The 21,282-nt window shown below is 46.7% G+C and overlaps 2 protein-coding genes across 2 annotated transcripts in view; one reads left to right on the top strand and one right to left on the bottom strand.

Annotated features, from left to right (window-relative positions):
* Positions 1-886, bottom strand: part of FBXO16 (F-box protein 16) — a gene marked incomplete at both ends in the record, with an annotated part of 43,557 nt that extends 42,671 nt beyond the window's left edge. Inside the window, 2 exons of the mRNA XM_084201655.1 lie at positions 659-724; positions 873-886. Of these exons, the coding sequence (XP_084057781.1) occupies positions 659-724; positions 873-886 (80 nt within the window). The remainder of the gene's footprint in view (positions 1-658; positions 725-872) is intronic.
* Positions 887-6,619: 5,733 nt separating this feature from the next.
* Positions 6,620-21,282, top strand: part of FZD3 (frizzled class receptor 3) — a gene marked incomplete at its 3' end in the record, with an annotated part of 48,815 nt that continues 34,152 nt past the window's right edge. The window contains exon 1 of the mRNA XM_084201610.1: positions 6,620-6,742. Within this exon, the coding sequence (XP_084057736.1) occupies positions 6,656-6,742 (87 nt within the window). The 5' untranslated portion in view covers positions 6,620-6,655. The remainder of the gene's footprint in view (positions 6,743-21,282) is intronic.

A 21,282-nucleotide genomic window follows, 5' to 3' on the forward strand; every position in this document is an offset into this window, starting at 1 on the left:
CACATCCTTGTGGTTTTTGGGCATTTCCAGGGATGGGGATTCCACCCCTGCCCTGGGCAGCTGTTCCAGTGCTTGACCACCCAAACGTCCAACCTGAGCCTCCGCTGGCCCAGCCTGAGGCCGTTCCCTCTCCTCCTGTCCCTGTGCCCTGGGAGCACAGCCCGACCCTCCCCTGGCTGTCCCCTCCTGTCAGGAGTTGTGCAGAGCCACAAGGTCCCCCCTGAGCCTCCTTTTCTCCAGGCTGAGCCCCTTCCCAGCTCCCTCAGCCCCTCCTGGTGCTCCAGTCCCTTCCCCAGCTCTGTTCCCTTCCCTGGACACGCTCCAGCCCCTCAGTGTCCTTCTTGTCCCGTCCATCGGGATCAAACATTGGGAACACCGCCGCTCCGCCGCTGTGCAGAGCTCCCGCTGACATTTCCCACCTTCCTCCCCGCACCCCGAATCCGTTATCCCCTCCGCCTTCCCGACGGAGTTTGTGCCACCTCCCAGCGCGTTTTCTATCCCCGCCCCGCCGTGCCACGCTGCGCTTGTCCCCCCGTGATGACAGTGACACCCCCAGTGTCCCCTGGGATGTGTCCGCTCGTGCCTCACCGCAGCGACACCCCCTCCCCAAGCCCTCCCGGGGCTCCCGTGTCTCCCGTGTCCCCCCGTGTCCTCTCACCTTCCTCCTCCCGCCTGCGGACGCCGCCTCCTCCTCTTCCTCCTCCCCCCCCTCCGCATCCCGTCGCTATGGCAACCCGGGGGGGCGGCGTCAGCCAATCAGATCCCGCCTCTTCCTCCCGCCCGTCCGCATCCCGTCTCCACGGCAACCCCGGGGGGCGCCAGCCAATCAGAGCCCCCCAGTGGGGTTAGAGAGGCCGGGGGTTCGGATCTACCTAGCAACCAGCATGACGCGCTCTGATTGGCTGGGCAGCGAGGAGTGGGCGGAGCGCGATGGCGCGGGGGGCGTGGTCTTATGGGGGCGTGGCCGGGCGCTGCCGCCGCCGCCGCCGCCACCCGAGGGGCGCGCGCGGGACCGTGAGGGCGGCGGGAGCCGCGCAGGTAACGGGGACACGGCGGGGCCGCGCCGCCCTCAGGGGCTCGTCCTGCCCGTCCTGGGGATAGGCGGCCGCGGGGCTCGGCGGCCGTGCAGCGGGGCGGCCATGCAGCGCCCTGCGGCCGGTAGCGCACTGGCGGGATGCCGGTGCTGCGCTCGGCGGGCGGGCGGGTGGAGGACGGGGGGATGCCGGCCCTGAGCGCCGGGAACGGGCCGGCTGCGCTCCCCGTGAGGCCGGGAATGCTGGCCCGGGCTCCCCGTGTCGTAGTGCGGCACGGCGGCCTTGGGGAAGAGATGCGGGTGCCTCACCCGGCACGGCGGCCCCGGGGAGGGGATGCGGGTGCCTCACCGCCCTTTGCTGAGGGCTCGGGCGATGCCGGAGCCTCACCGCCCCTCACAGGGAGCTCGGGGGATGCCAGAGCCTCAGTGTCCTCCGCTGAGGGCTCGGAGGTGCCGGTGCCTCACCGCCCTTCACTGAGGGCTCGGGGGTGCCGGTGCCTCACCGCCCCTCACAGGGAGCTCGGGGGATGCCAGAGCCTCAATGTCCTCCGCTGAGGGCTCGGGGGTGGGGTACCGGTGCCTCACCGCCCTTCACTGAAGGCTCGGGGGATGCCGGAGCCTCACCGCTCTTTGCTGAGGGCTCGGGCGATGCCGGAGCCTCAGTGCCCTCCGTTGGGGGCTCGGGGGTGCCGGAGCCTCACCGCCCTTTGCTGAGGGCTCGGAGGGCGCTGGTTCCTCACCGCCCTTTGCTGAGGGCTCGGAGGGTGCTGGTTCCTCACCGCCCTTCGCTGAGGGCTCGGAGGGTGCTGGTTCCTGACCGCCCTTTGCTGAGGGCTCGGGGGTGCAGGAGCCTCACCGCCCTTTGCTGAGGGCTCGGAGGGTGCTGGTTCCTCACCGCCCTTTGCTGAGGGCTCGGAGGGTGCTGGTTCCTCACCGCCCTTCACTGAGGGCTCGGGGGTGCTGGTTCCTCACCGCCCTTTGCTGAGGGCTCGGAGGGCGCTGGTTCCTCGCCGCCCTTTGCTGAGGGCTCAGAGGGTGCTGGTTCCTCAGTGCCCTTTGCTGAGGGTTCGGGGGTGCTGGTTCCTCGCCGCCCTTCACTGAGGGCTCGGAGGGTGCTGGTTCCTCGCCGCCCCTCGCTGAGGGCTCGGAGGGTGCTGGTTCCGCACCGCCCTTTGCTGAGAGCTCGGAGGGTGCTGGTTCCTCGCCGCCCTTTGCTGAGGGCTCGGAGGGTGCTGGTTCCTCGCCGCCCTTTGCTGAGGGCTCGGAGGGTGCTGGTTCCTCACCGCCCCTCGCTGAGGGCTCGGAGGGTGCTGGTTCCGCACCGCCCTTTGCTGAGAGCTCGGAGGGTGCTGGTTCCTCGCCGCCCTTTGCTGAGGGTTCGGAGGGTGCTGGTTCCTCGCCGCCCTTTGCTGAGGGCTCGGAGGGTGCTGGTTCCTCGCCGCCCCTCGCTGAGGGCTCGGGCGATGCCGGCGCTGTCCGGGCGCTCCCCGGATCCCTCCGGGCTCGCCGTGCGGGTGCTCGGGCGCGGATCCGCTGCGCCCGGGCCGTGCGGCAGCGATGGAGGGGATGGATGGATGCTGGTGCCGCCGGTGCACTTGTTCCTTGTGCCTTTCCTGAGGGCTGCTGGCTCAGCCTGCCTGCTTTCCCGTGCCGGGGAGCTGCAGGATTTCCCTCTCCAGGCCCTTCCCATGGAATAGGAACTCGCGGAGAGAGGTGACAGACCTGTCCCTCCATCCCTGCCCACGGTGCGGGGCTTGGGGTTAGATGAGCTTCAAAGTCCCCTCCGAACCGAACCATTCCATGATTCCATGCAGGTCATGGGAAAATGATTGGGTTGTTTCTGCCTTTCCATCCTCCCTCTTTGCTCCTAATTGAAATAAGGGATGTGGGGGATTACGGTGTGGAACAGCGCTGGGGTTTCTTTTCCACTGAGTAATTCATTAGAATGGAGTTGGGAGAATAATTTATTCTCCTTCTGTGGGTGGGAAAGGGCTGGGGAAGTGCAATGGATGAGTTCCTCTCCTTTCTCCAGGGTCAGAATTGGGTGGGGAATGGCTGAGAGGACATTTTCCTCTCCTCCAGGAGGAGTCTGGTTTGTTGTTTTATCTCCCCATTTTTCTGGGATAGATAACTTGGAATTAAGCCCATCCTTTCATTCTAAAGCCTGATGAGTTTTTTTCTTTTTCCTCATTGCTCCCTGAGGGACTTTTAAATTTAGGGTTTTTTTTTAAAAAACCCTCCTTGTGGGAATCAACCCTTTCTCCTTGTGATTTTCACTGGTGAGGATAATTGTCCGTGCACGTCTTAATTAATCCTTTCCAGCAAGAATTGGATGGGCTTCTCCTGCTGATAAATCACCTAAAAATCCACAACCACAGCAACAAACTGCTCCTCTTGCCTGCGTTTTATTTCCTGTGCTTGTGGTGGGAGGGGAGGCCTCCCCTCCTCTTTTCATCCCCGGTGTCATCGAAAGTGTTTTGTTTTTCTATACATACAAAAAGAACCGCAAAATCTCCTATGCAGAGGCTTAACAAAGAGTGCACAAACTGGATCTGTGGTGAGGAGCTCTCCTGCCACCGAGGGTTGCTTATTACAGCACTCGTCTGTCTGCACCAATTAATGGATCATCCATAGGCTGCCTGGCACAACCCGGGGCTCCTTTCGCAATGGAATCCTTCTCTTTTTGCTTCATTCCACCCGGAATTATTGCACTTTTCCCAGGGCCAGGTTGTCCATTTTGATGTGATTTCCCACCTCCTAAAAATACATTCTTCATTTTATTTGTGATACTGGAATGATTAGCTTAAATATGAATTTTTTTTCTGCTTTTTCTATAGTTTAAACTTTTTGTTCTTTTGCTTTGTGGCTCGTTGAATCTTTGTTTTTGCACGTTTTCTTCAGCTTGAGGTAGTGGGGAAGGCAAAGGAGAGGTGGATGTGTTTGCATCCTGCTGTTTTCTGTGTCATTAATATGATTTCTATGGAGCATTCTTGGACTTCTTCCTAAAACTCCACATCCTGACCTGGATTTGCCCAATTTTTGTGGTGCAGCCATTAACTGGTGTGAGCACAGTTCATCCCAGGTTATTTCTGAACATTTTTTGGGAAGGTTTTTTACAGATTGCTGCTTTACACCTCAATTCCAGTGAGAAAAAACAAAAAAAGTCCCTCATCCACTCTGCAAGGTCACCTCACTCAAATTGGGGAATAAAATCCTTGGGAGTTAATTTAGGAGAAGCAAAAGAAAATTGTGAATGCAGAAACTCCAAAAACATTTTTTTGGGGGGATAACTTTTAATAAAATGTTAAACCCAAGGGAATGGATTCCAAGGGGGATTAGGCACCTTGTCCATCATGGCATCACAGACAGGTTTGGGTTGGAAGGGACCATTTATTTCCAATATTTCTGCCAGGGAACTTCACAGAACAGAGCAGGACTTGGTTTTATCTGTCTGTGACTCCTGACCTCCTGCTCAGGAGCTGGGAAGTGCAGGAAGGCTCCAGGCTGGGGATGCTCCCTGGCAGATGGAGCAGTTCAGCTCCTTCTTTCTTCCCAGAGCTGCCAAATTACCAAAAAGGCAATCTGAGAAATGACATTTCTTAAATCAGGACACAAATTTTCAAGCTTGAAAAGTCAGTCTGAAAAATGACATTTTTTCCATCAGAAGGACACAACTTTTCAAGCTTGAAAAGTCAGTCTGAAAAATGACATTTTTTCCCTCAGAAGGACACAACTTTTCCAGCTCATATCATCTTGAAAAGTCAGTCTGAAAAATGACATTTTTTCCCTCAGAAGGACACAACTTTTCCAGCTCATATCATCTTGAAACTGGCCTACCCCCAGGTGTGGTTACACAGAACATGTGTTAAATGTTGTGGTTGATTTGGATCTTTTTAAACTCGGTGTGTTGACTCTTCCCTGCACCATTTCCTTCAGAATACCAGCTGAGATTTGAGCTCTGTTGCTTCTACCACTTCAGGGGTGTGGGTAGTTCTCTTTTCCTCCTTTTTATTTTTTTTGTTTGGCTCATGCTTTGTTTTTCCTGGCTTTGGAGCTTTTCCTATTTCTATTTTTTCCCTTATTTCAGTGCTACCTCAGCCATGGCTTCCCCTGTGAGAGGGAGAAGCAGCCTGTGAAAGCAAAGCTGTCAATAAACTCAATTTAACGTGGTTATCTTTAGCAGCTTGGTCTTTTTTTTCCCCCCCACCTCTTGGCATCTTTGTTTTTAACCAGCCTGTCTCCAAAAAGCTCCAGCCAAACCCTTTCCCCTCTCCCAGAAAAACCCAGAATTGTTTAGGTTGGAAGGAACCTCTCAAAATTATCCAGTCCAACCCACAAACTGCACTGAGGCTTTAAAATCTTAATTCTTCTGACCATAAGATGGGCCTGTGTAAATAAAAATGTGCATAGCAGCACATGTCTGGTAATTAAATCCTTCCTATCTCTCACTATAGGCAAAAAGGAAAAACTTTTTCTGAGGAAAAACTCTGTTCTCTCAAGATTGGGAATCTGGTCAGATCCGTGCTTGCCTGCTTTTGGGGATATTGATGGAATATTTGGGGTTTTCTAAATTTCCTTCTTTAACCATAATTCACTTTACAGCAGCTGCTTAGAGACTGGATTTTGCAAATTTTACCCTTGCAAGACAAATTTGTTGTTAAAAATGGGCTTTTCTTTGTACTCTGTGGACCTGTGGATGGATGTGTGCAATTAAAATGGGCTTGGGACAACAACAATAACAAAAAGAAGCAGATTCAGTTGCCACATTTGAGCCCAGGTAGCCAAACCTCCCTGGGCAGGCCAGTGGCGAGCTGGGACTTGTGGGCTTGGTGCTGCTGGTGACTGGATTTGTGTTTTTGTTTTATAATTATTCCTCAGGAGCTCTGAGGCCGTGCAGGGAACGAGATGCTATCAGGGTGGGTGAGTCACAAACAGCCTGGTTTCAGTGTGGCCAAGCTGAAAGTGTGGGCTTTGCTAAAAATGTTCTGTCACAATGAGGGTGATCCCCGTGTCTTCACCATTTCTGGGTGCTTTTCTTCCATCTTCCATCAAATTCTTCCATTCATTTCCTCCAGAAATTAAAAAAAAAAAAATCAGGATTTAAACTCATAGGAGAACTTGAAGCAGTTTGTCTGCCAGTTTAGGAACTGAGAGGTAAAATATTGTAATAATTTCATTATTGCCAGGTTTCTCAGTGTCTTCTGTCTGTTGTGTTTTGTGCTCCAGGTTTTCCAGGAAAAAAGCAGGAAGCCCCTGGAATGCTGCCCTGTCACCATGGGCTCCACAGTGTGGGAATGTGGTTGAAATTTCAAATTTTAATTCATGCCCCAGAGGACTGAGAAGGGAAAAAAAGGGGAAGATTTCTTCTGGAACCTGTCTGGATTGAGCTGAGGATGTTGAACACAGAAACTCTTCCAGTTGGGAGGAACCTCAAGCAAAGCCTGGAAATATTTTGGTGAAGGAAATCTCAGATCCATGAGGAGCTGGAGGATCTGCTGGCCCCTTTGCTGGGCTGGGAGGATGGCTGTGGCCTGGCTGCTCTGCTCCCTGGGGCTCTTGGGGCTCTGGGTGCTCCCCACAGGGGGGCACAGCCTCTTCTCCTGTGAGCCCATCATCCTCAGGATGTGCCAGGACCTGCCCTACAACAGCACCTTCATGCCCAACCTCCTCAACCACTACGACCAGCAAACTGCAGCTCTGGCCATGGAGGTAAAACCCAACTGTTCTTCATGAATACATATTCATTTCTTACATTGTTTTCATTAATATTTCTTTATTATGTTCATAAATATATCTTTATCTATTTAATTTTGGACTTTCGTTCACCGATAATTAATAAGAGAATCCAAAAAATCAAGGTACTGAATAATTCAAATATAACCCCAAATATCATATTCTGAATAGTCAAAATATTCAATGGCTGCAGGTTCTGCCTAATTGAATACCACTGGGTGTGCTTGTTATTTTAAACACCTAAAATCTGATTTATACAAGACTTCTTTATCTATTTAATTTCAGCCTGTAGATGACCAATAATTTATAAGAGAATCCAAAAAATCAAGGTAATGAATAATTCAAATATAACTCTAAATATCATATTCTAAATAGTCAAAATATTTCATGGCTACAGATTCTGCCTAATTGAATATCACTGGGTGTGCTTGTTATTTTAAACACCTAAAATCTGATTTATTCAAGACTTCTTTTTCTATTTAATTTCTGCCTTTAGATGACCAATAATTAATAAGAGAATCCAAAAAATCAAGGTACTGAATAATTGAAATATAACCCCAAATATATTCTGAATAGTCAAAATATTTCATGGCTACAGGTTCTGCCTAATTGAATATCACTGAGTGAGAAATACTCTGGGTGTGCTTGTTATTTTAAACACCTAAAATCTGATTTATACAAGGCTTCTTTATATATTTAATTTCGGCCTTTAGATGACCAATAATTAATTAGAGAATCCAAAGTGGGGGAAAAAAATCAAGGCAATGAATAATTCAAATGTAACCCCAAATATCATGTTCTAATTAATCAAAATGCCTAATTGAATATCACTGAGTGAGAAATACTCTGGGTGTGCTTGTTATTTTAAATACCTAAAATCTGATTTATTCAAGACTTCTTTATCTATTTAATTTCGGCCTTTAGATGACCAATAATTAATAAGAGAATCCAAAGGGGGAAAAAAATCAAGGTAATGAATAATTCAAATATAACTCTAAATATCATATTCTAAATAGTCAAAATATTTCATGGCTACAGATTCTGCCTAATTGAATATCACTGGGTGTGCTTGTTATTTTAAACACCTAAAATCTGATTTATTCAAGACTTCTTTTTCTATTTAATTTCTGCCTTTAGATGACCAATAATTAATAAGAGAATCCAAAAAATCAAGGTACTGAATAATTGAAATATAACCCCAAATATATTCTGAATAGTCAAAATATTTCATGGCTACAGGTTCTGCCTAATTGAATATCACTGAGTGTGCTTGTTATTTTAAACACCTAAAATCTGATTTATACAAGGCTTCTTTATGTATTTAATTTCAGCCTTTAGTTTACCAATAATTAATAAGAGAATCCAAAAAATCAAGGTAATGAATAATTCAAATATAACTCTAAATATCATATTCTAAATAGTCAAAATATTTCATGGCTACAGATTCTGCCTAATTGAATATCACTGAGTGTGCTTGTTATTTTAAACACCTAAAATCTGATTTATTCAAGACTTTTTCAGTCTTGTTTTCCTTCCCATGAAGTTTCCTCACTTGATATTCTGTGATGAGACTCAAATGAATGGAAATTCAGAGTATTAATCAAGTTCTTGCTCTCAACCTGTTCACAATTCCATGAGGGGTTCTTGCAGGTTTGGTTTATTTGTATTTTTTAAAGTACCTGGGAACCCTTGTGGGTAAATGTGTGAGAAATGAAAGAATAATTGTTTTATTTTCATCTTCCTGACAGCACAAAACCTGTATTTCATTGTTCTTTTTAGATAATTTAAAGCTTTAGCTTTGTGTGGTTTGTCTGTGGAAGAGTTTGAAATGAAATCTGGTGGATTTTTGAAAAAAATTGAGATTCTTTCCCTTCCATTTCTTTGGAGGAGCTCTGGGCTTGAATTGCAGAGGCTCCTTTGGATGGGTCTGCAGGTGCTGATTATCCTGGAAATGGAGCAAAAGGAGAGAATTTTATTGTAAAATGGAGCAAAAAGGGTGAATTTTATTGTGAAATTGAGCAAAATGAGAGAATTTTATTGTGAAATGGAGCAAAATGAGAGAATTTTATTGTGAAATGGAGCAAAATGAGAGAATTTTATTATAAAACAGAGCAAAAGGAGAGAATTTTATTGTGAAATGGAGCAAAATGAGAGAATTTTATTGTAAAATGGAGCAAAATGAGAGAATTTTATTGTAAAATGGAGCAAAATGAGAGAATTTTATTGTAAAATTGAGCAAAATGAGAGAATTCTGTTGTGAAATGGAGCAAAATGAGAGAATTTTGTTGTGAAATTGAGCAAAAGGAGAGAATTTTGTTGTGAAATGGAGCAAAATTAGAGAATTTTATTGTAAAACAGAGCAAAGGGAGCAACTGTTGTTGTGAAATTGAGCAAAATGAGAGAAATTTGTTGTGAAATGGAGAAAAAAGAGAATTTTGTTGTGAAATGGAGAAAAATGAGAGAATTTTGTTGTGGAATTGCTTCTGGCAAATTCTGAGGCAGTGGAAGGGAATTCCCAGAGGATCCTTGGGAGTGCCCAAAGAAATGTTGGGGGTGTCAGGGCTGGGCTGGGCTGGGATTTAAGGCCCCTTCCCACCCAAACCATGCTGGAATTTAATGATTTTATTCATTTATTTATCCTCTAACCTATTTAAAACCATTTTTTGCTGCTTTCCTTCAATCCCCCTTTGGATTGTGCTGCAGTCAAACCCTCCTGAGCTTTTGGAATCCTCAATTTTCCCTCTGCAGGTGGAGTCATTCCAGCTTTCTCCCTGCAGTGCCCTTCTCCAGGTGCTGCCCTTCCTTCCTGCACTTTTGCTGCTTCATTCCTGGGATAATTTGAATTTCCTTCCCCTCTCCCTTTTTTTCCTGGCCTTGTTCTTGTCCAGGGCACATCACCCAGGGTGTGAACACCATTTCTGATTTAAAATCCCATTTTTGCCAACATCCTGCTCGTTTTTCAGCCTTTTTATTGCACTTTAAACTCGTGCTTTCAGCCAACTGTCAAAAACGTAATTTTTATTTAAAACCCATTTGCTGAAAGGAATAATTCCAGCCTGAGCCAGAACAATCCTGGTGCAATTATCCCGATTTTTGTGGGAGCTTTTTCCCACCGAGAGGGGAACTGAGGAGGGCTCAGCGTTGCTTCTTTGCCCTCTGTGGTGCAAAAAGTCGAGTTAAAAGCAGAAATTACCGGGCACAAAAAGCTGCGATTCACACCAAAGCCGTTCTTAGGCTTAGCACGGGTGCGTGGGTGGTGTGGGTGTGTTTAACACTCCCTTTTTGCCAATAAAATCAGCATTTAAGGAGGTAATTCCAGGCTGGGGATGGATTATGGGCGATTTCTTACTCAAGGTGAATGCTGTGAGGAAAACAAAGCTTTAGCAGGATTGAATTCTCACAATTCAGAGTTTTGAGCAGCAAAAAAAAAGACAGAAAATTCACAGCTTTTCATAAAGGCATTCCCATTCCTTTATTAACTTTAACATCCGCTTAAGAAGAGGGAATATTTTTATTATTTGGCTTTTTGGGTGTTATTTCATGACTCAGTCGTGGTGGAGCTCTCAGATGCTGGGCTGGTAAATGTTAATGTTGCTTTGTGGCATTTTCTGGGAACATCTCTGGTTTCCAAGTCACCTCCCTGGTTGCTGTGAACAGAAAATAATGCAGAAACAGAATCAGAATCAGGGGGATTCATTTTGTCTACTGGAGGGAAGGCCCTGTAAATCTCTTGTTTCCAGAACCTCTTTTTCACAGCAGTTCCTGATAAAAAAAATGAAGAAAACCCAAGAAAAATTCAGCTGGTTCATAGTGAAAAGGGTGCAATAAAACAAAGAGTGGAGGTGAAGCAAAAATGAGAATTATTGTTGAGCTGTTGTTTTGCCATCAGGAAATTCTGTGGACTTCTCTTCTAAAACTGCTGATTGCTTAAAAACTCAATTATTATTTCTTGAAAAAATCAGTTAAGTTGCCTTTTTCAGACTTTAAGCTGATGTAATTCCTTCATAATAATATTAAAGTCACATCAGCAGGTTAGAGAATCAGCAAAATCAGGGAATCCCAGGAAGGTTTGGGATAATAAGGGAGATCTGAAAGCTCATCCAGTTCCAACTGCACACCTCCCACTACTCCAGGCTTGCTCCAGCCTGGCCTTGGACACTTCCAGGGATGGGACAGCCACAAATCCTCTGGGAATTCTCTTCCACAGCCTCCCCACCTTCCCAGGGAAGGATTTTTTCCCTGTAAATCTCCCTTTTTTCAGCCTCTTGAATATGGAATATCCATCAGGGTCCCTCTGCTGCTGAAATCAGCTCCTTGCCTCACTCCTGGGAGAGAGAATTCCTTCAGCTCTGTGCTTTAATCCAAGAGAGCTGGGGGAGGGCTGCTGCATCCAGGGGCTTGGAGCATTGTTCAATTCCCAAATATCCCTGAAGGATCTCGGTGCTTTTGGCAGGGGACAAACACCAATCCAGCAGAGAATGAAATGAGAATTATTTCGCCTCTGCTGCACAGAAATGTTGCCTCTGCTGTTCTGAAAGGAGTGGGAGTCCCCCAGTGCTGAGGAGCTGCTGTCCAGGGCAGGAATTTCCCAGCTCCTGTGCAATTTCTGGGATGAGCTGTCCAGAGCTGGGAGCTGTCCAGGGATTCCTGAGGGTCCCTCCTCCTTCCCCGTGGTGCTGTCACACCCAGCTCTGAGGTGGCTGTGACATTTTCTGTGACCTGCTGACAGGCTGCTTTCGGCAGTGGCCATCAGGAATAGCTGGTTTAGCACTGCTGGTAACTCTTCCCTCCCAAATATTCCCTCCCAAACATTCCTTCAGAGATCTTCCCTCCCCAAATCTTCCCTCCCCAGATTTTCCCTCTCAAATCTTCGCTCCCAAATATTCCTTCCTAGATATTCCTCCCCAAATCTTCGCTTCCCAAGTCTTCCCTCCAAATCGTCCTTCCCAAAACCTCCCTCCCCAGATTTTCCCTCCCAAATGTTCCTTCCCAGATCTTCCCTCCCAAATCCTTGCCCCACAAATCATCCTTCCCAAAACCTCCCTCCCCAGATTTTCCCTCCCAAATCTTCCTTCCAAAATCTTCCCTCCCCAAATCTTCTCTCTCCAAATCTTCCCTCCCCAAATCTTCCCTCCCCAAATCTTCTCTCCCCAAATATTCCCAAATCTTCCCTCCCCAGATTTTCCCTCCCCAATATTTCTTCCCAAAACGTCCCTCCCAGATCTTCCCTCCCCAGATTTTCCCTTCCAAAGCTTCCCTCCCAAAACTTCCTTCCCCAAATCTTCCTTCCCAGATTTTCCCCTCCCCAAATATTCCCTTCCCAAATTTTCCCTCCCCAAATCTTCCTTCCCAAATCTTCCCTCCCAAATTTTCCCTCCCCAAATATTCCCTCCCCAGGTCTTCCCTGCCAAATCTTCGCTCCCCAAATCCTCCCTACCCAGATTTTCCCTCCCAAATCTTCCTTCCCAAAACCTCCCTCCCAGATTTTCCCTCCCCAGATTTTCCTTTCCAAAGCTTCCCTCCCAAAACTTCCCTCCCAAAACCTCCCTCCCAGATTTTCCTTCCCCAGATTTTCCCTCCCAAATCTTCTTCCCCAAATCTTCCTTCCCAAAACCTCCCTCCCAGATTTTCCCTCCCCAGATTTTCCCTCCCCAGATTTTCCCTCCCCAAATCTTCCTTCCCAGACCCTCCCTCCCCAATTTTCCCTCCCAAATCTTCCCGAGGTGCTGCGGCGTGGGGACGGCGCCGCTCCCACGGCTCCGTGTGTCCCATAAATCCTGGGCTGGTGGAAAAGTCACATTACCCCTCTCCCCCCAAGGGAGCTGACCTTGTTTCCCATCTCTTTGGATTATTATTGCTCCAAAGAATGATCTCCTGTCCCTTTTTCCACTCAATATCTCCTTTGCCCTTGAAGGATTTGCTGATGGTGGGAGCAGTGAGGTTTTTCTGCCTTGGTGCAGTTGTTGTGGGCAAACATTTTGATCAGAAAAACGTGGAATTTGGTGGCCTGTTGAAGCCTGTGACCATTCAATGACAGCTTTTGTCACAGTTTAATTTGATGATTGCCAAGCTTTTTGAATTAAATCAGCTGTCACCACTTCTTTTTCCTCACCCTGGTTTTTATAGGACCCCACAAATGATGGTGGGGATCAAAGAGGCTTTAAAGGACAGGAGCCAGACGTGGCTGAGGGCTGAATCTGAGTTTTCTTTGGGGATTAAACTGGAGGTCAAAGGCTCTAAAAAGGAGCTGATGCAGTCACCATATGGCCAGGGAGATAATGGCTCTTCCTCTGCCTTCCATTCCCATTTTCCCTATAAAAAAAGAGCAGCACTTGGGACTCAGGGATGCAGCTGGGTTGGCCAGGAGATGGAAAAGGGGGAAATGGAGGAATTGGGTTGTCCTGAAGTTGACTTGGGGTTTGCAGCATGAGGGAAGAAGGTGCAAGAGCAGCACAATGTCCATTTGTGTGCTGATCCCTCCAGGGAACCTGGGCATTGATATAAATAAACCCCCCAGGCACAGATTTTTGGAATATTTAGAAGTTAATTTGCCACAGAATATCCAACTACAGACCTGAGGACATCTGATTTTTCAGATTTAGTGGTTTCTTGCCTGTTTTGGTGCTCACAGAGGACAATTCCACTCACCTGCCAAGGTCTGTGTGCCCTTGCCAGCTCTATTTTTGTCACCTTTGGAGTCCTGGCCCATTTTTTCACATTTTTTTTAAATTAGAAAAGAACCAGAGTGTGTTTCAAATGGCATTAACAGAAGGCAGAGCTATATCTATTCCCAGCCCAGTCTCAACATCTGGGACAAGAGGAATTTTTCCAGCAGAGGTAGGTCAGGTATTAAGTGGCTCATTTAGTGCTGTTTCCTTCCTCATAATCCCCAAGGGTGGGGAGAACGCAGAGTGGGAAATCCTCAACTTCTTACCCCCTTTAATTCCTTTTCTTCTTCTGCCTTCCCTGTTCACCATATCCCAAATTTCACACTTCTCCTTGGCTTTCTGCATTCCTCAGTTCTGCCTCCCAAGCTCCTGGAAGCAGAGGCACACAGAGCTGATGGAAAAGGGGGTTTTAATCAGCTGCTGTTTTGTAAGCAGCCTGATCTTAGGCACTCATTTGCAGCAAGGATTAATTTTCTCGTTAGTGCATGTGATTGTGATCCCCTCAGAACAATGGAGCTGTGCAGGATCACAGGGATACCAGCTGATTAAAGCCTTCAATTTCATTAATTTTATATTCTCTCATCTCCAGCTGGAATTTTTTTACCTTGGAAACAGCCACGTGAAGCTTTTGGATTTGTTTTATTGTGAAAGCAAAGCCGGAATCGCAGAGGTGCTGGCAGAGCCCAGGAATTCCTGATCATATCCTTGGGAATTCCTGCTCTAGGAATATCTGTTTGAAATGCAGCAGCCTCTGCTTCAGGCTGGATCTGCAAAGGGCAGGGATGTCATGCAGAGGTGAAATCCTTGGTGGGAAAGAAGAACCTGGGAAGAAGCAGAGCTGTTACATCCCCGAGCGGGTTTCGTACAAAAACGAGCGGGATCCGACAATTCTGTAAAACGAGGGAGCAGTGCCTCGTGTTAGAGCCATCAGCTGCATCCCTTTCACAGGAAAATCCAGTGGACTCTGAGATAATCTGAGGGAATATTGCAAATTCCATGAGCAGGGAATCGTTTTGGTGGTTTGGAGAGGAGGAGCAGCCACGGGAGGGGATAATTTGCTCTCAGCTAAAACACTGGGGTGTGTGTTCCAGGGATCTGCTCTGAGCTTGGGGAAGGCTGCAGGAAGAAAGGGAAGAAGAATCTTTGGAAGCAGTTCATCCAGACAAAGTCATGCCCAGGAAAAAAATGATCAGGAATAAATTCTGGAATTTTGGGCTGCTGCTGCTGCTGTGTGCAGTGATTTGTGTTCGGGGGATGTGGTGATTCCAAAAGCTGAGGGGACACAGGGAATGGCTTCCCACTGCCAGAGTTGGGTGGGATGTTGGGAAGAAATTCCTCCCTGTGAGGGTGGCAAAGCCCTGGAATGGAATTCCAAGGGAATTTGTGGCTGCACCATCCCTGGAAGTGACCAAGGGCAGGTTGGAGCAGCCTGGAACAGAGGGAGGCGTCCCTGTCTGGCATTTCCAGGTGGGATGGATCTGGATCCTTCCTGACTGGAACAATCAGGTGGAGAAATCTAAACATAAAAATAATGTTCCTTCAATCCCTGCACTCCAAGAAACCTGGGAAAGGCACCCCAGCTTCACAGGGCAGCCTGAAAACACCAGCACCAAAAAGAGATTTCCTTCTGAAACACACACACAAAGCACACAAGGGGTCAAACTCCTGCCTGGAGATCTCCAGTGCCCAAACATTAAAGCAAAATCACAGGTGTGAGAAACCCTGAAGAATAATTTAGGAAACACTGATGATTTTTAGTCTTTTATGTTGGTTAATGAGAACAAAATGCCACGTGAGTATTTTTAAAATGCTGACTGTGGCAGTGAGAGGAAAAAAAGAAGAGAATAAAGAGAATAAAATAAAAAACAACAATAAATATAACAACCATAAAATAAAACAACAGCACCCCATTTTGGGCTGTTGTTAAAATGCCAAAGCAGTGCTGGAGATGAACTCAGTCACCACCACGTCCATATTTGCCTGAATCCCAGATTAATCCTGATCCCAGCTGAAATGGGAGAAGCGAGTTAAGCCTCAATGGCTTAGTGCAAACATAGGGGAAGGGGGAAAAAAAAAATAAAAAGACTTTTCTGTAAAGATTCAGTTGAAAGTCAATGCTGCACATCTTAATCAAGATGTATTCACAGGGGGATGTTTTCGGGGTCAGGGAGGCAGATGGCTCTGCCTTGTGGCTCCTTCTGCAGCAGCTGCTGCAGCCTTAAGGAGGAATGATTAGGAAAGGTGGAACACGCCCGGGTTTATTTGCAACAGTTCAATTACAAAGCACTCGAGTTGTGGCTTGGAAAATGTCAATTTAGGTGCCAGACAATGTCGTGGTGCTGGAGCGTTTTGGGAATTTTGTTTTGTCTTTTAGCACTCTCACCCATTAAGAGGTCACTGATATTCCTTCCCATCTTTGTGTGATTTTTTAATGCAGAAAATAGGCAATAAATAATGTTTGGCTGCTTAAAAGCAGGGTGGCTTGGCTGGGATGTGCTTTTTGTGTTGGAAATTGCCTTTTCCCTGCTTTTTCTGGTGCCTGATGCTGGTTCCAGTTTCCAGAGGGAAAATCACACCAGAGGGAGAAGACAAGGAATAAATCTGGAATTACTTCAGCAGCTGTCAGAAATATTTGTCTTGCTGGCCTGGCTGTAGTTTCCTTCTTTGTTTTGGGAGACACTGGTGAGTTGAGAGGAAGTTGAGATGGTTTTTATGGATTTGGGACACCTTCCAACCTTTCCTTGGACACTTCCAGGGATCCAGGGGCAGCCACAGCTTCTCTGGGAATTCCTGCTCCAGCAATTCCATGTCCTCCTTACTCTGGGAGCACCAGAACCATGTTCAGTACAGGAATATATTGGTGATATTCCCCAAATTTATTCATTTTCTCCCCAAACTGACATTCAAAAGAGCTTCCACACAAATCACCGGCAGTGACGTGAACCAAGCACAGCGTGAAGAATTTGCTGTTGTTTCTTTGGTTTGTTTTGGTTTTTTTTTAAATCTTCAATAAAACACCTGCTGCTTTTCCTGCTGAAGACACAACAAGTTTTCCTTTCTGTGTCATTAGTGGTTTTACAGAGCTCATCCTCCCTCTGTCTCTTTTACAAGGTGCAATAATCAGAAGGTGCCATATTTATATTTTTATGGAGCAGCTATTTCTGGTTTTATGGAGTAGATGGATGAGGTGCATTGCTCCTAGACTGATTGACAAAACACCTCCAGAGCCCTTCAGTGGAAGGGATTATTCAGCATCTTCACAGGAGAATTTTAAATTCTGTCAGATTTGGGAATCGCTTCTTCCCAGTTTCTTTGTGATTTTCTATCACCCAATTTGATGCAATCAACAGGACACAGAACCAGCACAAAGTTGGATGCTCAACCCTTCAAGTTTTCTTTCATTTTGGTTTCTTTTTAAGACTTCAGCAAGTCCTGGCATCGTGTTTTCAGCAACACCTTTCCCATTTTCTTCCCATTTCGCGATTTTGGCCGGGATTCATCCCCCGGCTCCTCCCGTGTCCCGCCGAGTTGTTCCTATGGTTACCCCCCCTTTGTGGGGGGACAAAGGTTGGCATCTCGGTCCTCCCGAGCCAAATTCTGCCCTTTGACTCCCTCCCCTTTTCACACCCCTCGCTGAGCTTGGCCTCCTGCTCCATCCCAGGCTTGTCAGCCGGGGGGTTCCCATGGAAACAGGGAAGGAAATTTGAAAAGAGAAGCACAAAGGGCTGCTTAATTTGAATTTGAACAAGGGGAGGAAGGCTCCTTGTAGTTCATCTTTGTGCGGCGTGGAAACCCCGAAATTTATCTTCTGAAAGTTGCTTTCAATTTGTAAACTTGTTTATATTCCCTGTTTCTTGATTTGTAGGACAAAAGTTGTCATGTCCGTGGCGCTGAGCGAGGAGAAACATCTTTCTTGCTAAATTTATACATTCAGGGAGACAACTCTGGTCAGCCGCTCGTTTTCCTCTCCCCCCTCACAGCTCCGAAAACATCACTCACGTTTTTAACATTTCTCTCGGAAAACTCGCATTTATTCCATATTTCCCACTCCATAAGGTACTCAATCACATTGTCAATTATCTGCCTTCTGTCTTTGTGGGGGAGTGGGTGAATTGCGTGTCCTTGAGAATCAGCAGAGCCAGTGCTGGATTCCTGCTCCTGAGAATTCATTTTCTCCTCCTTATTCCGTTTTTTAACCCTCACGGTGCAGGTGCGACAGGAGATGGAACTGCAGAGGATAATGAGGTGATAAAGTTTGACCTTGGATTTCAGGTTTGCTGCTTGTTGTCAATAATGAAGGGGGAAAAAAAAAAGGCGAGGAAACAAAAATATCCTGGGGTGGTGACATTTTATCTGAGCGTTTTGCAAATGTGTTAGATGATAAGGTTTGATGGAAATGAGTTAAAGGACAGGGAAGTCACTCTGCCTCCAGGTTTTTCTCCGTGGCTTTTTGAATGACAGATGATCCAATTCCTCTTTACCTCACGTCCAAGAAAAAGGAGTTATTTGGGAATCTGTCCTCCAGATCTCGTGGTTAAAACACTGCAGAGCGCTCAGACATTTTCTCTTCCTTCGCAAACCATTCCTCACAATAACCTTCATTAAGCGGCATCACAAAAAAAGACAATTCTCCGGCTCCACCGGCCCCTTTTTTCCCCGGCACCACGGGAGGCTGGCCGCTTTTGTCTGGGAATTACAAACTTCCAGGCTTTTAAAATTTCTCCTTTGCCTCCCCTCCCACTTCGCAGTGGCCGCCTGGAAGGTTCCAGGGTCACGGAGGGGACTCGGGAGAGCCGCAGCCCGGCCGGGGAGGGATCCGAGCCTTGGGGATGTCCTGGGAGGGAGCCGATCCATCAGAAAGGAGCTGATCCATCAGAAAGGAGCCCTGCGATGGATTCGAGGAGCGTTTTTTGATCTCTGGCTGTCGGTGCTCATCCCTGAGCTGGGAAGCAGTGGGAGCCGGCAGAGAGGGAAGAGCTGAGCTCATTAAGGGATGCGCGGACACTCCTCCCCACTCTGCTGCCCCATCCAGCCCCTCTTCCCTCGCTGCATTTCCCGGCCTTTTGGGCACTTTCATCGACACATCAAAGGGGTTTTGCAGTTATTCTGTGAGAAAACACTCTGCTCTTGCCTTTGCCATCTTCCTTAAGGGATTCAGTGCAGCCTTCCCTGCTTTTGTAGTCTGACCCCACTGATTTCCCCCTTCCAGACTCACCTGCAGGGTATCCTGACATTTTTAGGTCATTTACTCTTTAAAAAGGTTTCCCAGGGGTTCATCCACAGATATTTGCTTTTCTTTATTCTGTTTAACTGGGAAAGAATTTGGAATTGTCCTCTGCAGAGCAGTTGCATAATCTTTTTGTCTTCTCTTTTTTCCCTCCCCTCCCTCTTATTAATCCCATTATTGTTTGGCCTCATCCTACTTGGGAGTGTTCCAGAGATTTTCCCCAAAACTGGTACAGAAGAGAGCTGGGAACAAACTCCCAGCCTCAACAGGGAGAAAATCCTGGACTTTTGAGGGCAAAATATTCATTAATCTATTTGGAGAGCATTTAAAAACCCTTTTAGGGTGCTGCAGAAACAAATCAGTGAAGGCACTGTGGGAATTCCTGCAAATGTTTATCTGGTGAATTATTAACTGAAAAAATCAAGTCAGGGGCTTGGGTTTGTCCTCAGTTTTGATGAGGATTTTGGGATTGGCTGTTCAGAGGTGGATAACAGCTGTGTGGCCAGTGGAAAAGTGGGATACAATTGCAATTATTTTTAATTCTTTGCCCCTGTCCTCCCCTGTAGCGTTCAGCTGTGACCTCATTAACTTGGCACTGAATGGAAGGGAGAGTGTTGCCTGATGAATCTGAAATTTTAATTTACAGCTGCTGTGTTCACACATGTTTTTTTTAGAAACAGCAGTTTAAAAATGGTTAAAAATTGAAGTCGCCCACTAATTACCTTAATTCCTCTATTTAGAAGCATAAATTAATTTTCATTTAATCCCTTGGACTAAATTGAGGCATTCTCAGTCTTAAGTTTTCTGTTCTGTATTGTTGTCTGATGAATGGAGAGGCCTGTTTACAATTCCTTGATTGGGTAAAAGGAATTGATATTGGCATGGACAATTTCTTTGAAAAATGTTTTTTTAAAATCTCAATAAATTCAGCCAGTGTTTGTTCAGAACCTACAGGCTGGCTGTAGAATTCTAATCATGAAAGAAAAGGAAAAATCTCTTTCCAAAGACTGAAATTTCCCCCAAACCCACCTCATGAAGAATTCCATGATACCAAAATATGGGAGGTTGTTCCTGAGGTTCAGCCAAAGCTCACCTTGTGTTTCTGTTGTGGCTTTATTGCTCACAGTACAGGGTGATTTTGTGTGGGACACTGAGAGAAACATTCTTTGGTTTTCACCCAGACTTCCAGGTAAATTTACAGGTTTTCCTGAGTAAAATCTGGGTTTTGTCCTCATCTCACCACATCTTCCCAATTAATGCATGGGAAGAGTGCTGAGTGCTGCAGCTTTGCTTTTCTGCTGTTGGAAATTGGCTGAAATAACCTCCAGACCCTGAGAATCCTCACCAAAAAAGTTAGTCTGGAGTTAAAAACTGTGAAATACCTGTTCTTGGGGAAGGAGGGAGAAGAGAAAATATTGAATTAAAGGGGAGGTGCTGCCCAGCTGAGATTTGGTGCTGGAGCAGCTTGGTTTGGATGGATGCTACTCCAGTAAATGCAGAGAAATGAGGAAGAAATTCCTCCCTCTGAGGGTGGGGAGGGCTGGGATGGAATTCCCAGAGAATTTGGGGCTGGGATGGAATTCCCAGAGAATTTGGGGCTGCTCCATCCCTGGAAGTGTCCAAGGCCAGGTTGGAGGAACTGGGGGTGCTGGGCGGTGTCAGAGTTTGAACTGGATGAGCTTTCAGATCCCTTCCCACCCAAACCATTCCATGATTCTGTGATTCCATCATTCAGGAGACAGCAGGGCTGCAGACTTTGTGGAGAACAGATGAGGAAAACCATCCTGAATTATTTATGCACATGGAGCAACCTGCTGATTTTTGAATTATTTCCATCAAAAAACAGCTCAGTGTCCTGGACTGGCAGTGCAGCCTGCCTGGAAAGACAACATGAGGCAAAAAGAATATAATATCTTCATTAGAATGACTCTAAACAACACATTTTAATAATTTCTCTGTGAAACATCTCTAATTTTGAGGCCCAAAGATGTAAATTTTTCTCTCCCATCCAACATGTGGGTGTGGTTTTGCTGGGATATGGATTTCACAGATGGTCTGCAGTGTTAGATTGAGGCCCAGCTGTTAAAATTCAGCATTCACATTGCAGACACGTTCTGTTTGCATCCACAATCATTTGGATAACTTTAATCCAACAGATTATCTTCTTACTTCAGTTTGCATCATGTTATTTATGGATATTGCTGGAGTGCATCAGGGCTGTGCTCTGCTCATTCCCAACACCAAAAAACCTTTCTGGGGACTTTTCCATGGAGATGCATCATTTTATCCCCTGAGTACTCTTGGGGTTTCATTTGGGCAGTAACTGGGGGGCAGAAACTCTGTGGATATTGCAGGATCATTCCTTGAAGGATTTAGGTGAGATTTCTTTCCCTGGGAGGAAAATTCAGCAAAATTCCCTCATTTAACCAATTCCCAAGGAGTTGCTGGTCCTGATTGTAGCCACAGAAGACAGGATGGTGATTCCTTCTTGGAGAACAGTCTTCAACATTCCCAGCTCAGGCTTCAGGGGATTTATTCCAGAATTCCAAGGGAGTGGCAAGCAAAGCTTTCCAAAAATTCCTTCAGCCTGGATGGATTGTCAGCCTCCTGCCCCCTCCTGG

This window comes from Fringilla coelebs (assembly GCF_963513975.1).
Source record: "Fringilla coelebs genome assembly, chromosome: 3".
Lineage (NCBI taxonomy): Eukaryota > Metazoa > Chordata > Aves > Passeriformes > Fringillidae > Fringilla > Fringilla coelebs.